General features: G+C 42.6%; 1 protein-coding gene across 1 annotated transcript in view; it reads left to right on the forward strand.

Annotated features, from left to right (window-relative positions):
* The first annotated feature begins 1,854 nt into the window (after positions 1 to 1,854).
* The window catches only part of LOC129329084 (von Willebrand factor A domain-containing protein 7-like), a 30,957-nt gene continuing 17,959 nt past the window's right edge, over positions 1,855 to 14,852 (forward strand). Inside the window, exons 1-8 of the mRNA XM_054978506.1 lie at positions 1,855 to 2,190; positions 2,363 to 2,485; positions 4,359 to 4,538; positions 9,893 to 9,968; positions 11,748 to 11,839; positions 13,133 to 13,297; positions 13,553 to 13,762; positions 14,236 to 14,374. Of these exons, the coding sequence (XP_054834481.1) occupies positions 1,938 to 2,190; positions 2,363 to 2,485; positions 4,359 to 4,538; positions 9,893 to 9,968; positions 11,748 to 11,839; positions 13,133 to 13,297; positions 13,553 to 13,762; positions 14,236 to 14,374 (1,238 nt within the window). The 5' untranslated portion in view covers positions 1,855 to 1,937. The remainder of the gene's footprint in view (positions 2,191 to 2,362; positions 2,486 to 4,358; positions 4,539 to 9,892; positions 9,969 to 11,747; positions 11,840 to 13,132; positions 13,298 to 13,552; positions 13,763 to 14,235; positions 14,375 to 14,852) is intronic.

Below are 14,852 nucleotides of genomic sequence, written 5' to 3' on the forward strand. Positions count from 1 at the left end.
AACTGGTGCTTTATCTTTGACAGCTAATTAAAAATAGTGAACAGTATCAGATACATGTTCTGTAATTGTTAGCAGAGACCAAGGATGATCTGGTCATGTAACTTTTCTTGTCATTTTTACTATCCATATCTCTTATCTTGCAGCTGGGCATAGTGGTACTTTTGGCTAGGTAGAATGTCACATGATTGGAAATAGTAAAAAACAATTAAATTATGATTGGTTTGATATTTATCTTTGTTATCATATGAAAAGATCTTAGATTTCTGCATAAGATAATATATAAAAATGGTAATCCAAATAGCAGATCAGGGTTTTGGCCAAAAGAAATCTCATTAAGATCTAGGCAGGAAACTTACCCTTGTAATATGTGCTACGGTAACTTGAATGCATTTCATTGTTAATCTGACTGAGTTAGATTTCATTAAGAAATGTTAGGAAACTTAATTCTTGTTGTGTTCATCTGTTCTATTTTTCTATGTTTTATTTAAATAAACATTTATATTTTGATACCTCACGTAATGAAAACAACTAGCATTTGTTAATGAAAGAAGCCATTAAACTCTTAGGAGGAGTCTGTCTCCTGGTTGGGAGAGTGCAACAAAAACATACATCCCGTTTATTTTGTACTGAAAAGCAGTTTCTCTAAAACAGAGAAACGTGTTTTCAGTTCTCACTTGAAGGTTTCAAGCTGCTCAGGATTTAAGATAAAACCTTCAACCCATCTCTACTGAGTATTTAATACTTTTTACTTAATGATTAAAAGTTATGTTTAATATTTATGCCTAAAATGATTATAGAAGCAATACTGTTTGAATTATCTATAAACTTATTTGAGTTGGATTGTTAGTAAAATTACAATTTTATGAAATTTTTACCATTTTATAACATTACAACTTTGTACCAAAAAAGTTTTGCATGTAGAAGAGGTTCCCAAAAATAAAATCCCCCATCCCCCCATCCCCCCATCCCCCCATCCCCCCATCCCCCCATCCCCCCATCCCCCCAAGACGAAGACGAAGACGAAGACGAAGACGAAGACGAAGACGAAGACGAAGACGAAGACGAAGACAAAGACAAAGACAGCCAGGCCCCCGGGGGTCGCGGCTGCGCCGCTCCCCCCGACGCCCCCCGCCCCGCCTGCGGCGGGCCGGGGGCCCCCGGGGGTCGCGGCTGCGCCGCTCCCCCCGACGCCCCCCGCCCCGCCTGCGGCGGGCCGGGGGCCCCCGGGGGTCGCGGCTGCGCCGCTCCCCCCGACGCCCCCCGCCCCGCCTGCTGGTTCGTTCAGATCAATATGTGATATTCAGCTCTCTCTCCTTCCCCAACCTTTCACTGGCTGTGCCCTTTAATCCCTTCTTAGGTTGCCAAGTCACAAAATTGTACAAACCACACCTAGTCCAATGAACAAATTGCTGGGCCTTAGCTTGGCCACGTCCTTCCTGTCAGATACTCCTCCTATATCTAGCCCTGAAAGTGTAAGACTTTATGTGCTCAGGCAATGGAATGAGGTGGTAGAAATCTGAGGTGGTAGAATACTCCAGCTTCCCCCCCCCCCACACACACACACACACAATTACCATATGGAAAAAGCTGCATGGTAAAAGTTTATCTGTCAAGTGGCTGGCCGAGGTGCAGTTATCCTACGAGAAAAGAAGAAACAACCCTTCAAAAAGGTCATTTATATGCGTCTTCAAATATTTGGTGCAGTGGTTGATGACAGTGTGAGGATGGGAGCTGGGTTCTCCTGGATCCTTTGCCCCATTGAATATAAGGAAACGGACTGAGCAGCAAGGGAATTTCCCTGGTCCTACTTCAGCTATTTAACTGGCAGGGCAAAGGGCACATGCCAGAGCAGAGGCAACACACCCAGCAAGGCAGTCCTGAGGATCTTTTCATTCTTCACCCTCTGCCAATTTCCTTCCTGATCCACACCACAAGACATGCTGCTCCCCAGAGACCTTCTTTTGCTCCTGTGTACAGGCATCGTGGCTGGATTCCATCCCAACCATGAATCAGGGGGCATTGCCCCAAGTGACTTCACAGATACCGACATCACTGAACTGGGGGTGCTACGAGCTGTTGCCTGGTACATGGAGAGGAACCCTCTGCCTGGAAAATCTCCTGTGGCCTCTGGAGAGCTAGAATTTATGAAGCCACTGACTGCTAGTAGACTATTCAAGGCTTACTTCCAAGGTAGGAGACCAGACTTTCCTTACTCTAGACTCCACTATCCTCCAAGAAAACCCACATCTCCTATGTTCTGCAACAGGAAACCTTCCATCTGCCAAAACGCTACAGGGGCAGCAAGCCATTTTGCTCATTGTTATGATAAAAATTTGATTTGAATTTTTTTTCCCACGTGCAGCTGATGTCTCTGCCAACCGGTTCATCAAAGCCCTTAAGGAAATTGTTGATGGGAATAATCAAGTGGAGATCTATCACATGGAGGAGAGCAGCTTCTTTTTTCACTGCGAAGACATCGCCAAAAGTAGGGGTGGCACTGCCTTTTGAGAGTGGGAAGAAGGGCTTTGGGAGGAGGATCGACTTGGTCATGAATGAAAGTGATTGACAGCCCTTGTCCAAATCCCTGTTTTGCTGAAAGTTTATAGAGATGTTGAGGCTGTGGCACTGTGGCATTTTGCTAGAGGTTTTATGAGATGAGGACTCAGAGTGGTAGAACACATACTCTCACGTTCAGTCCCCAGCTTCTCTAGTTAAAAAGATGTCTGTTAACCACGCTGAAAAAAGGCTCCAAGACAGTCCTATCAGAATAGACCATGTTGGGCCAGTGGACTGACTCAGCATCAGGTAACTTCATATGTTGAAATGAGAAAGTTTATACAGGGAAGTTATCCCCTGATAATGGCAGATCTATATTTACTAAGGTCCCTGCTTTCTTTGGATGTGACACTCATAGTTCTCTTCTGATTCTCACAATGAAGAAATGGCTTTCAGCTTAATCTAGTGCACTCCCCACCATTCTCCACTTCTGACACCATGTAGTATATCTGAGTCCACAGATAGAGACTACCAGAATGGCTTAAAACAGCTTTAATATGGGAACAGCAACTCTAAGCCTTGCTTGAGAACAAAGGTCAAGTGATTATAGGGCAAGTCTTCAAAATGCCTGTTTCCTGACTGTTAAATATATGGGAATGTGTCTAAGTTATATAAATTCTATCACTTACAGAAAACGTGTGTTGCAGCCATTTCCTACACAGATCCAGTTTGAGTTTTCAACCAACCTGGACAGGTTTGGGGGGGGGGGGTTGCTTTTGTTAAAAAAAAAAAAACATCATTAGCTCCAGACTAAATTTTCCTCTAACAGAAGGGGAGGGGTAATTTTAACTAATTCCTCCTTCTTCTTGCAGACCCCTAATTTGCCCCTCATATTGGTTTTGTGGGTTCCCTGTCCCCCAGGAGCAGCATTTCAGGGAGACTGGGGGGCTGCTAAGGGAGGAGGTAGGCAAGAACTTTATGTTCTATTAACAGAAGTGCCCTGTGTAAGTGAAAAAGTTAGTCCTGATCCAATCCCATATTGTCATATGGTTACTAGATGCTTGTCAGGAGCCAATGTTACTGCTAAAATGTTGACATTATTTTGGCTGTGATCCAGAAATGGCAACATTGTATAAGGGTGACATAGAGTTTTGGATGAATGCTAGAGCAGCACCAATGTGATGATGATACTTCCAGGACACACTGGAAATGACACCACCATGTTTGGGCAACAGCAATCTCCCTCCCAATTTCCCATAGAATTTTCCGCCTCCATCCAGCTGAGCAGCAGCAGGCTAAGCTGGCAGGCAGCAGGATACCTGGCCTCCCTATCAGCCTACAGGAGCCATGTTGTGGAACTCAACCATCAGTTTCATTGCAACTTTCTACAAGCTGTTGTATGAGGGGTTGAAGAATGCATGCAGGGTTCCTCATAGGTGCTCCTCATAGGATCTCTTGACCTGAGCATAGTGAGGTAGGAGAAAACAGAGCATCATCATGACTGAGTAGCAGTATCTCTGCGAATCACCCTCCCATTCACTTCCTTATGCAGCTCCTTTACACAGGATGATCACACTGTATCATTGAACACCAACAATCAAAGCAAAGACAAAATGTTTGCTATTTATTCCACTAATGGAATGGTCCACCAGCCACTGCCCTCTCTCCCTACCAAGGCATCAAAATTTGTCAAGGCAAAAGAGGTCCGAGATGATTAGCCACCTTCGACGGGAGGCAAAGATGACAGGCAAAAGGGTATGACCTCCAGTTAGGCTTGACCCACTGCCTTTTTTTCCATTGTAGAAACTAAGCATCAGAGAAGACACAAGAAAACAGTAATGAATTCCAATTTACTTTTCCAGGTATCAACCAGCTTCGGGTGCAGCGGGACTCTATGCTCTCTGGCCTGAAAGGCCCAGTGACCTCAGCAGCTTTGGAATCAGCTCGCCTAAGTGCAGGAAAAGCCCTCCACATTCTTCAAAAATTCTACAGCAATACTAATTGGATTGAGATGGGAAACATCAACCCTTATGAATACCTATGTAAGTCATAATAAACTGTTCTGGGTGACTCTGGTCAGGCCTGATTATGAGCCAAAATACAAGTGACGCCTGACACTAGTTGGACACTTGTCAGCTTCCCTCAAGTTTTGATGGTAAATGTAGGCTTCCTGGTCTTGCAGCTTGGCTTTCCAACTGCTGTCCAATGGACTTTTCAACAGTCACTCATCCAACATTCCGCCAAGCTGCCTACATTTCCCATCAAAACTTGAGGGAAGTTGACAAGTATCCAACTAGCGTCAGGCGTCACTTGTAGTTTGGCTCTCAGATATAAGTGTTGTCTTTTTTTAAAAACCTAGCTTTCCCATATCAGATCATTTAATACCTAGCAAGAGGTGCACCTCAACATTTTTGGTTTGTAATGTTCAAAATACACATGTAATATTATTTGAGAATCTTTGCTTCCATTTTTATCTTTTTATTACAACATAACTCTATACATCTTTAATTTGGACTAACTCAAAATAAAATTATTCCATCCATTACTGCTATATGGTTAATTAAAGGACAGCGACTACATGAGTCCATAAAAATATCTTACCCAGAGAAAAGCAGGTTAAAAGCAAGTAACCCCTTCTCAGAAGAAGCTCTTAATAAATTCAGACTCCATATTTATAAGTTTTTAAAATCATCTTCCAAAAGTAACTAGCAGTCCCACTTGATAAACCTGCACATTGGCTAACTAATTATCTTATCAATTCAAACACCATGCAAAATTATGGTCAAATCCACATTACTCATTCTAAGTCGCATGTTCCCCGCATTCCCCACGCAATCCCGAGTGCCGGTCACATTACCTCATTAAACAGACGCATTTCATTCGCATTTCTCCCGAATATGTGGTCACAGGTTTTCACCAGGATTTTCATGGTGGCTGTGAACGGGCCAATGCGCAATTTATGTGTTTTTTTTAAAAACCACCCCCCTTCCTGTCTCTCCGGCTGTTCCGAGAGTTCGTATTGGCTGATTCAACTTGCAAGTGCTCTGTAGTCTGCAAAAGACTGTTTTTGACTTCATAGCATTGGATTTATTGATTATGCTGTTTCTGAATCAAATCTGGTAGTTTGAAAAATCATTTTGGGGTGAATCCATCCTCAGAACGGACTTGCGAAACTTCCTTTTTAACTGTTTTTTTTATTTATTTTATATTACTGTAATATCGAAATTACGAAATATCGAAATAATGACACTCCAAGGAAGTGAAACTTCAGTAAAATTCAGGCACTGAACTGTCCTGCATAGGAAATGCCCACGAAAGCTTCCCACATGCTTCCAAATTTCCAAAAAAGAAACAGGAGAGAGCCATCAGTGCTGTCAGTGGGGGAAAGAGAGGCATCATTATCTTCAATGATGTTTCTTTATAAGGCAAGATCGAAATAATGGAAAAGTACGCTCAAAAAAATAAAAAAAATGGGCGGGGGGAAAAGGTCCCGCCCAAAAAAGCGGTTTTCGAGCAGCCATGTGACCGGAGGGACACGCGAGAAAGACGGATTGGAAGCAGGAATGTGAACGAAGAGGAAAAAATCACGGATTGGAGGCAAACGGGAGATATCCGATAAACATGCGGGTAATGGGTGAATGTGGATTTGACCTATCCATACCTGAGTATAAAAACTGTTAGTTCATACTTGCTACTTTTTATCATAACAGTGTGTGTATATATATATATAGGAATATCTATATATCAGATATATAGGAATATCTGTTGATCTTCTACCACCCTCAGCCAATGCACCCCATCTTTGAACTTCATCTTCACTTCTGTGGTGTTTGGACATTCTTGCCATTCTCAGATGCTTCTCACACTTGAGCCCCAACACATGTTACCTATTGATGTGGGCTGATCGTTTTTAATTAAATATACAAAAGGCCATGTTATTGTATTACTTCTTTGCTTCTCACACCTCTCTGAGTTTATTATATTCTGGGTCTCTAGACTTCCTATTTGGCACGTTTAACTGAAAAGTCTAGGCTAGCTCTATTTCTGACTTGTAGAAACATCCTCCATGTTTTTTTGTAAAGACCAGCCACTCTTCCCCTTTATTTCTGGCCATATCTATGAAAATACGAAGGAAAGAGCTAATTTTGGATTTCCTGCACTGAGCTCTCAGACTTGATTGCCCATGAAGCCCCTTCCCACTCTAAGACGCTATGGTTCTGTTTTGTTCTCTGTGGCAGTTTCTCAACTTTTACTATAATGAGAATGATCTCTTTACAAATTATCATTTACATACAGGCTTTTTTATGCTGCTCCACAAATTGTCAACACACTGTCTGTGTGAAGGAGGGTAACTATTAGGGTTGCCAGGTCCCTCTGGTAACCAGTGGGAGGTGGGAGGACTAACTGGGCCATGGGGGGCGGCGGGAGGGTAGACAGTGATAGCATTACGTTGCTGGCAACACACTGATGTCACTCCTTGGCTGAATCCACACTTACCGGCACAGCGCTAAGCAGGTGGAGTGAGAGCATCTTTCTGGTGCATTTTATGACATCATCGCATCATGATGCCGCTCTCGTGGCGTGATGACATCATAAAACGCGCCAGAAAGTCGCTCTTACTCTGCCTGCTTAGCGCTATGCCGGTAAGTGTGGATTCAGCCCTTGTGTGTCCAGAAGCAGTGTGCTGCTAAGGAAAGTTGGAAATGCACTGGTATTTGGGCAAAAATCTATGGTTTAACCATAGAATTTTGCCCAAATACCAGAGTATCCCCAGCCTCCCCTAGCAACATGATGTCACTTCCAGGTACCTGGGGAATTATGTTGGTGGATCATAATGCTGCCTGCCCTTTCCGCAGTTTCCTGTCATTTTTCTCCCACTGGTCAGTTGAGCAGTGGCAGGAAACATCAGCTTTTTGTGTGTAACTTTTTACAAAGGGAAATCGTCTTACATTCAGGGTCATCTTTCTTTTGGATAAATATAGTATCTAGAAACATCTGGTAATTTGCCTCTTTAAATGTTATAGCTTCCCTGAAGAAATTGCAGAAATTCAGTTTGGTGAGAACGCTGAGAAATCTTGGCTAGAGATTCCTAATCTTGCTCAGATAACTAGGGCTGAGAGGAGAAATAGGCAGACAAAATTCTGGGTACCATGGTTACGTTGGGAGTCCTTCAACAACCTCCACTGTTGCTGTTTTGGCACCTGAAAAGGTGTGGGGAGGAGAAAAAGAGCTTCTAGGGCTCTGTGTTGGGGCCTTGCAGGAATTTTAAAAGGGCTACAAATGCTTCTAAAATGGTATCGGCACAGCAGCCAGCCTGTGGTCCCGTGGCCATTGTCACTTGTCATTTGGCTCTTATGTAGCTAGGCACATCTTGAGATTTTTTAAAAATGATGTAATAGATGGGTCTGGGCAGTGTGAGGGTGGGCCCTACAGAGAATCTGTGGGCCTATAGTGGCTTTTGATGATACTGCATAGAATTACAGTTCAGGGAGGGAGAGAGAATCACGATTAAATGAGGTTCAGGCTGCAATGTTTGTTTGGGAGTAATCCCTGCTGAACAGTTATTTCTCAGTAAATAAGTGTAGGATTAGTTTGTCAGTATTGGATGCTGACATGCCTTTAGGCATTAGACATTGAGGGGTGGCATTATAGATACAGGCATTAGTTCCCATATGGTACATTCTTTCATCTTTTGTAAAGTTGTTTAACAAGTTTTTCAGATTTTTGAGGCATTACTAAAAAAAAAAAGGCAGAATCTGTTCTTACCAGAGACAATAGTTGGATGTTTGCATTTCACGTACGATAGCTCTTAAATTTCTCATCTTCCTGTTCATCTTGTTTCTGCTTATTCTTGAGTGATTGTTCACTCTATAGACCTAACTAGCATATTCTTTTTTCTAAGAAGCTGGCATGTGGAACCCTAATTTGGATTTGGGCCAAAGTGCAGGGAGTTAAGCCTCCTTCCTCATGTCATTTTCCCAACCTGAAATAGTCCCACAGACCTGTCATTTGGCCCACTGGGGCAAACATACAGTTCTATATAAGGTATGGTTGAAGGCCAAGCAAGATGAGACACTTTCAGAATGACTCCATACTTTGTGAGGCAGAAAATATTCCAGTAAAGAACTGATAGGCCAATAAACACTGACATAAATTTGGGTGTGGGTGTGTCTGTGTCTGTGTCATGAATGTTTCTAAAACAACATAAAGAGATATTTGCAGGGCTCATTTCGAGGGGGAACACACAGGAACACAGTTCCAGCAGTTCCCCAAAGAGGGCACATGTCAGGTGGCCCCATCCACCTGACTCTCGGCCATTTTGGGCCCATTTCGTCCTGGATTGGGGTTGAAACAGCCCAAATCGGGCCTCTGACAGGTGGTGGATCAGTCTCCTGTTCAGCAGCGGCCCAATCCTGACCATTTTGGGCCCCTTTTTGGACATTTTCAGCCCCCTTTTGCCATTTTGGACCCAATTTCGGCCCTGAATGGCCAGGATTGAGTCCAAAGCAGCCAGGATAGGTGATGTTAGGGGGTGTGGCATATGCAAATCAGTTATGCAAATGACACACTTCCAGTGATGGCAAGGGCCATGGCATATGCTAATGTGTTATGCTAATGTGTTATGCTAATGAGTTCCTCCAGCTCTTTTTCTATGAAATGACCCCTGGATATTTGAAAGTATATTAGGAAGCAGAACACAATACCAACAACAGCGTAGAGAGCTCATGCTTATAGCAAAGGGAACCAGAAGGAAACATTGCACAGATATGCCATAAGAAGAAATGGGAGGAAACTAGGGTTGCCAGCTCCAAGTTGGGAAATTCCTGGAGATCTAGGGGGTGAAACCTGGAGAAAGTGGGGTTTGGGGAGGGAAAAGACCTTGGCATGGCATAATTCCATAGACTCCACCCCCAAAAGCAGCCATTTTCTCCAGGTGAACTGATCTCTGTGGCCTGGAGACCAGTTGTAATTCCAGGAGATCTCCAGACACTACCTGGAGGCTGGCAACCCTAGAGGAAACTCTAAACAGTTAAACAAAGCAAACACAACCTTGTCTTCATAACTCTGCCCTCCAAAAAGAGATGGGAATGTAGAACAATGCAATAAAGTGTGGGTAGCCCTTCAAATCAAATACAAGAAAAGATACCCAGAGGTAATAACAACCCAAAGCAAAGAAAGAAACAATGTGATTCTGTGTAGATTTACTTCAGTCTCAGTAACTCTGTGCGTGATTGCAAGGGAACAAATGTACAGAAAGAATAAATTGGGAGAAGGAGGGGAGAATTATTCTAAAAGAGGTCAGTGGAAAATAAACTCAGCTACAATTATTTTTTGCTGGAGCTTTTATGTTCAGCTTTAAAAAACAGTCATTTTCCTTTTCTTTATGTGTTCCCAGTAAATGCAACCCGTTCTGCTTTTCCTGTTGCCCCTGTTTCTAAGACAACCTGTGCAGATTGCACCAAAGAATCAAGGTAAGAATTTTATAAATTGGTCAACTTTTAAACTGGTTCTTTTAATATCAGTTTGATTAGCAAGTAGGTTATTTAACTTCATGTCATGAAAAGCTTCAGCTGCCCATTTGCAATCTTTCTACCTCAGTTAAAAGGACAAGATTTTTTTCCCTGTCTATTTGGCAATCCTACCAATAAAACAAGGGGATATAGATGTCATTTCTTGCTACCAGCAAGAACAACAAAAAAGCAAATCTCTGAACCTGGACAGGAGTCCTTTTTAAAGGACACATTTTTTTCATTTAAAATGTTAATAGTAGAGAGTGAGGAGCCTGTTTTGAGTATCAAAACTAACCAGAAGTTAAAGAATTAACCCTCTCTCCCAGCACAGCCCCAAGGCAAACTGAGGCCCTGCAATTTGTATTTTATGGACAGACTCAGTAACATTATCTTTGTCTTGCCTGTTTAAGCCCCAGGATTTTGGGGATCAGACAACTGATCTATGCTTAAATATAAAAGTTCAAATTCCAGCATTGTCATGACTGGGTTTTTATTTTTATTTTTAAATTAAAAACTGCAGTCCACCCCTTCCTTCCGCAACTAAACCAGAGCAGTCCAAAAAAGGCTTTATTGTTTAATTCTGCTGCAAGCATATTCTGGCCAACAGTCAGTGTCAAGATCACATCCATGCCAGAACTGTGTCTCGTGGTGCAGATACACATACACACAAGCAAAACTATGCAGACATAGCCGGCAGAAAGTACAGAACACGCCTTTCAAAATAACAAATTCTACTTTCCTTGCCTCATTAACCATTTATCTGGCACTTAAAACGTTCAGCTTGTTTAATAGTCTTTATATTGTTTATTTTCACAGGAAACTGATGAGGAAGTAGATTTATTATTATTCCTGTGTTCCACACTAAGAATTAAGAATACGGTCCAAACTACATGAATACATTTTTTAACAAGCTGGGTCTGGGATCCCCTTTGGGGAACATTCTTTTACAACTCTGTAGGGACCTGACTTGGCTCAGCACCATGGCACAGCGGAGGACAGACTCCTGCCTTCCCTCTATGCCTTTCCCCAGCTGAAACTGCCCCAGGGGAGCTATTTGCCCCATTTTGCAGCTGCATGTGCATGGGCAACCCAGACCCAATTTGTTATAAATGACACATTGTGTAGCTAAATTGTTCTTACACTATACAAAGTGTAATTATTACTAAGGGGAGTCACGTGGCATTTCAAAGACACAGCTGTTGATGCAAAATTGTTGTTTTCCAAGTAAAAACTCACAATACTGACTTGTTCAGAAAAATGCTGTTCCCATCCTGCCACATCTAGACAGTTTGTTTGAAACTGTGTGCAGCATGGCTTTTGGTGGCAAAACTGTCAAGAGTGCCTATTGTCTTGTTCCTGTGATGTATTTAACATCGAGCTGTGTATCTACCCCCAATTGCTATTCTATTTTTCTCCCTGTTTCTCTGGCCCCTTCCCAGTATTAATTAAGGGATGCCATGATACTTAAATATGGACAGAACCAGCGTAAGTTTGTAGTGTTGATATTCTTAACAAGTCCATGGCAGAAATAGAACCTGAACCCAGATAAGTCCAATCACTGAACAATACTGGCTCTCAGCAGTTTAGAGCTAATACTAGAAGTGTACAATGTCAAGTCTTGTTGAGTTACTGTCCTTATCTTAAGTGGGTTTGGAATGAGATCTTAGCCTCCCTGCACACACCCATCCTTGGAAATATAAATCCCAAAGTAGTTTATCTACCTGCTTCTTCGTTTAACAGTGGCCGGTACTTGTGCCAAGGAAACATACTAGTGGATGATCTGCTCACAAGTGGGTACAAATTATCAACAACATGCAAGACCAAACCCCAAGGTAAGAATGGCTGTTGTTGCTAAGATTTTTTTTTTTTGCCAGTCGTTGTGGGGAGGTGTCTGTGTTGTTATCCTGTGAAGGATTTGATAAATACATGGCTGGCAGAGAAGGATACTAAATACGATAGGGAACCTCCACATTCACACAGAGTCTGCATCTAGCTACTACATGGTGAGGATCAACAGGGTCTAAAAAGGTGAGGGCTTGTAACTCAGTGGTAAATTCCAGGTATCTCCAGTTAAAAGATCCCAAATAGTAAGTATGGAAAAGCCTGTTGGCTGAAAACTGAAAACTACTGCCCATCAGAGGGTTGTCAACTGTTGACTCGATAGATCCACTGTGTAAAGCAGTTTTGTGAGCTGTGCATCTGCCTGATTGTTCATATTGTTATGCTCACCTGACTTTGAGTGGTGAGAAGTTCCAGGAACTAGTGCTTGTTCAGAGTGGTACTCTTGGAAGGAAAGAGTATTGAAGATTTATAATTTTTTGTAGTATTTGCTTTATTTACAAATATACAGACAGAGCACAGGTGAAGGGACAAATGCTTTTCTATAAGGTAACAGATCTGCTTCTCCATATTAGATCCAGACAGCATAACATCATTTCTGGGGGAATCTCAAGAATCACCAGAAACTCCATGGTAAAACCATAGAGTTTTCAGCAGTTTCTAGATAGGACTGATATCACTTCCAGGACAAAATGGAAGTGATGTCAATCCTCTCTAAGAATTGATGTAAATTCTATGGTTTTCCCCTGGATGTAATGTGCCTGCTGCACATAATCACCCTGCTGCTTGGGGTGATACCTGATGAGGGCAGAGCTTGAAGGAGCACAGCAGGGATGTGATACCACAGAGTCCACCCTCCAAAGCTGCCATTTCCTCTAGAGGAAATGATCTCTGTAGTCTGGAGATCAGTTACAAATCTAAGAGAAACCCAGGCCTCACTTGGAGGTCGGTAACCCTACAAGCCAGTGTTTCAAATACTCTCCAAGCTTCCTTATTGGTAGGAAAACCTAGCAGAGAAAGCCTTTGGGATTGGGAACTGGCAGAGCTGGGCTGATTTCCATGAGGTCATGCATGGAACCAGCCATAATTACATTGGACTTTCATAATATTGGCCCATGTACTCAGCCTGTTTAAAGACTCAGTGCAGCCGTCCTTATATTCAATGAAAACTGATGTATGGATTTCCCCAATGTTTTGAACAGTGCATACCTTAGAGTGCCACCAGTTCGATCTAACTTTGCAATTCTTATATCTCCTTCCTCACTTACCAAATCTTCTTTCTGCAGGCAAATGTGGACATGGTGGAAGAAATGATGTGACCCAAAATTACCCTCCCACTGGGGGCATCAACAAAGAGACTACTGACCCCCTGCTCTCTCCACACTATCGTTTGCATAAGAAAGCCGCTGAACTAGCCATAAAAGCCACTAGGGACTTCTTTGTTGGAGGTGGTAAGTCCACAACCTATTGTCTTGAGGACCTGGGAGTTGGTGACTGACTTTAGTAATCTCTGTATTCCCTGCTTGACAATGACCCCCACAGATTTTTGTCCCTGGGTCTCTGCTCCATAATGGCTAGGATGTTTTGAGAGCATGTCATGGCCAGAAGCTGTGTCAATAAAAGCAAGATAATCTATCACCACACCAGCTGGAAACAAGGTGCTATGCAGGCTAAATAACACCTGATCATATTCTGTCTTTGCTCAGGATCCAGCTTCCTGGAACAGGTGGGTCGTGATATTTTCCAGAGGTTTTTCAACTTGGAAGGCTATTCCCTCACCTTTGCAATAGATACAACTGGCAGCATGTCAGATGACATTGAACAGGTCAAAGACATTAGCATCAAACTCCTTCGAAAATATTCTGGTTCCCCGGATGCACCTTATAACTTCATTCTTGTGCCTTTCAATGATCCAGGTGAGTTTCTTCGCACTCTGTATCTGTACTGCATGACATCTACTCTTTGATGGCAAGAAACCTGAAAACCACAGCTTTGGGCTTATGACCATCAGTTATAGCAACTGGTATTTATATAGCACTTTTGGAATTCAAAGCATGTTGTGTACCAGTTTAACATATAATAAGCATAAGACATGGCAATTAAATGTGTTTGAAACTAGTTTTAAATGTATAATGTGGGTGTGCTTTAAGAGATGCCTTAAGCACTAATAAAATGTACACATATTTATACAGATAACAGGACAGCTTTCATATCCAGATGCGGACGGACACCATTTTACATTAGTAATTTGTGTTTTGTTTTTTTACTGTTGTTACATGTGCAAGCCATTGGGAAAGGGCCAGATAAAAACTGAACTGAACTAATTTTGCTTAAGGTGAGTCTGTTTTTGTTTTCATCACTCTCTTCCTACCATAATTACTTCCTGCAGATGTTGGACCTGTCCTTATGACCCATGATGTAGATCAGTTTGAGTCCTTTATAGCTGGACTCAGAGTTACCGGCGGTGGTGACTGCCCAGAGATGTCGTTAACTGGACTAAAGCTGGCTTTGCAAAAGAGCATGCCAAGGTAATGCCACCCTCTCTGTCTGCCCTTCCCTCCCAATATATCCTTTCCCAAAGACTTTTGTGCCTCCACTCTTGCCACCTTCAAGGAATCTCATCAATGACTTGCCCATTTGCCCTAATGCTTGCAAGCTCTTCCCCGATCAGGGCTCATCTTACAAAGTGCTGAATTACACTTAATGGGTTTTTGATGAGTTGAGTCTGGGATAAGAGGCCGAACCGGAAGGTATAGTTTGGCTCAAAGTCGCTATGCTCATTGGGGAGCAACACATGGATTAAGCATCAGAAATGCAATGGGAGTTTTCTGCTGGCTTTGCAGCAGAGCCAACAGCAGGGGAGGGGGGTGCAAATGTGAAAACAGCAGAGGGGAAGACACTAAAGCTGCTTTCTCACTGTCTGCTTTGGCATTTTGTAATATGTAGGCAAGCCCTTAGCTACAGGGTGCCACCTGCCTCTTCCTTCCAATCCTTCTTCAAACCCTA

The sequence above is a fragment of the Eublepharis macularius genome, chromosome 4 (genome assembly GCF_028583425.1).
Source record: "Eublepharis macularius isolate TG4126 chromosome 4, MPM_Emac_v1.0, whole genome shotgun sequence".
Taxonomy (NCBI): domain Eukaryota; kingdom Metazoa; phylum Chordata; class Lepidosauria; order Squamata; family Eublepharidae; genus Eublepharis; species Eublepharis macularius.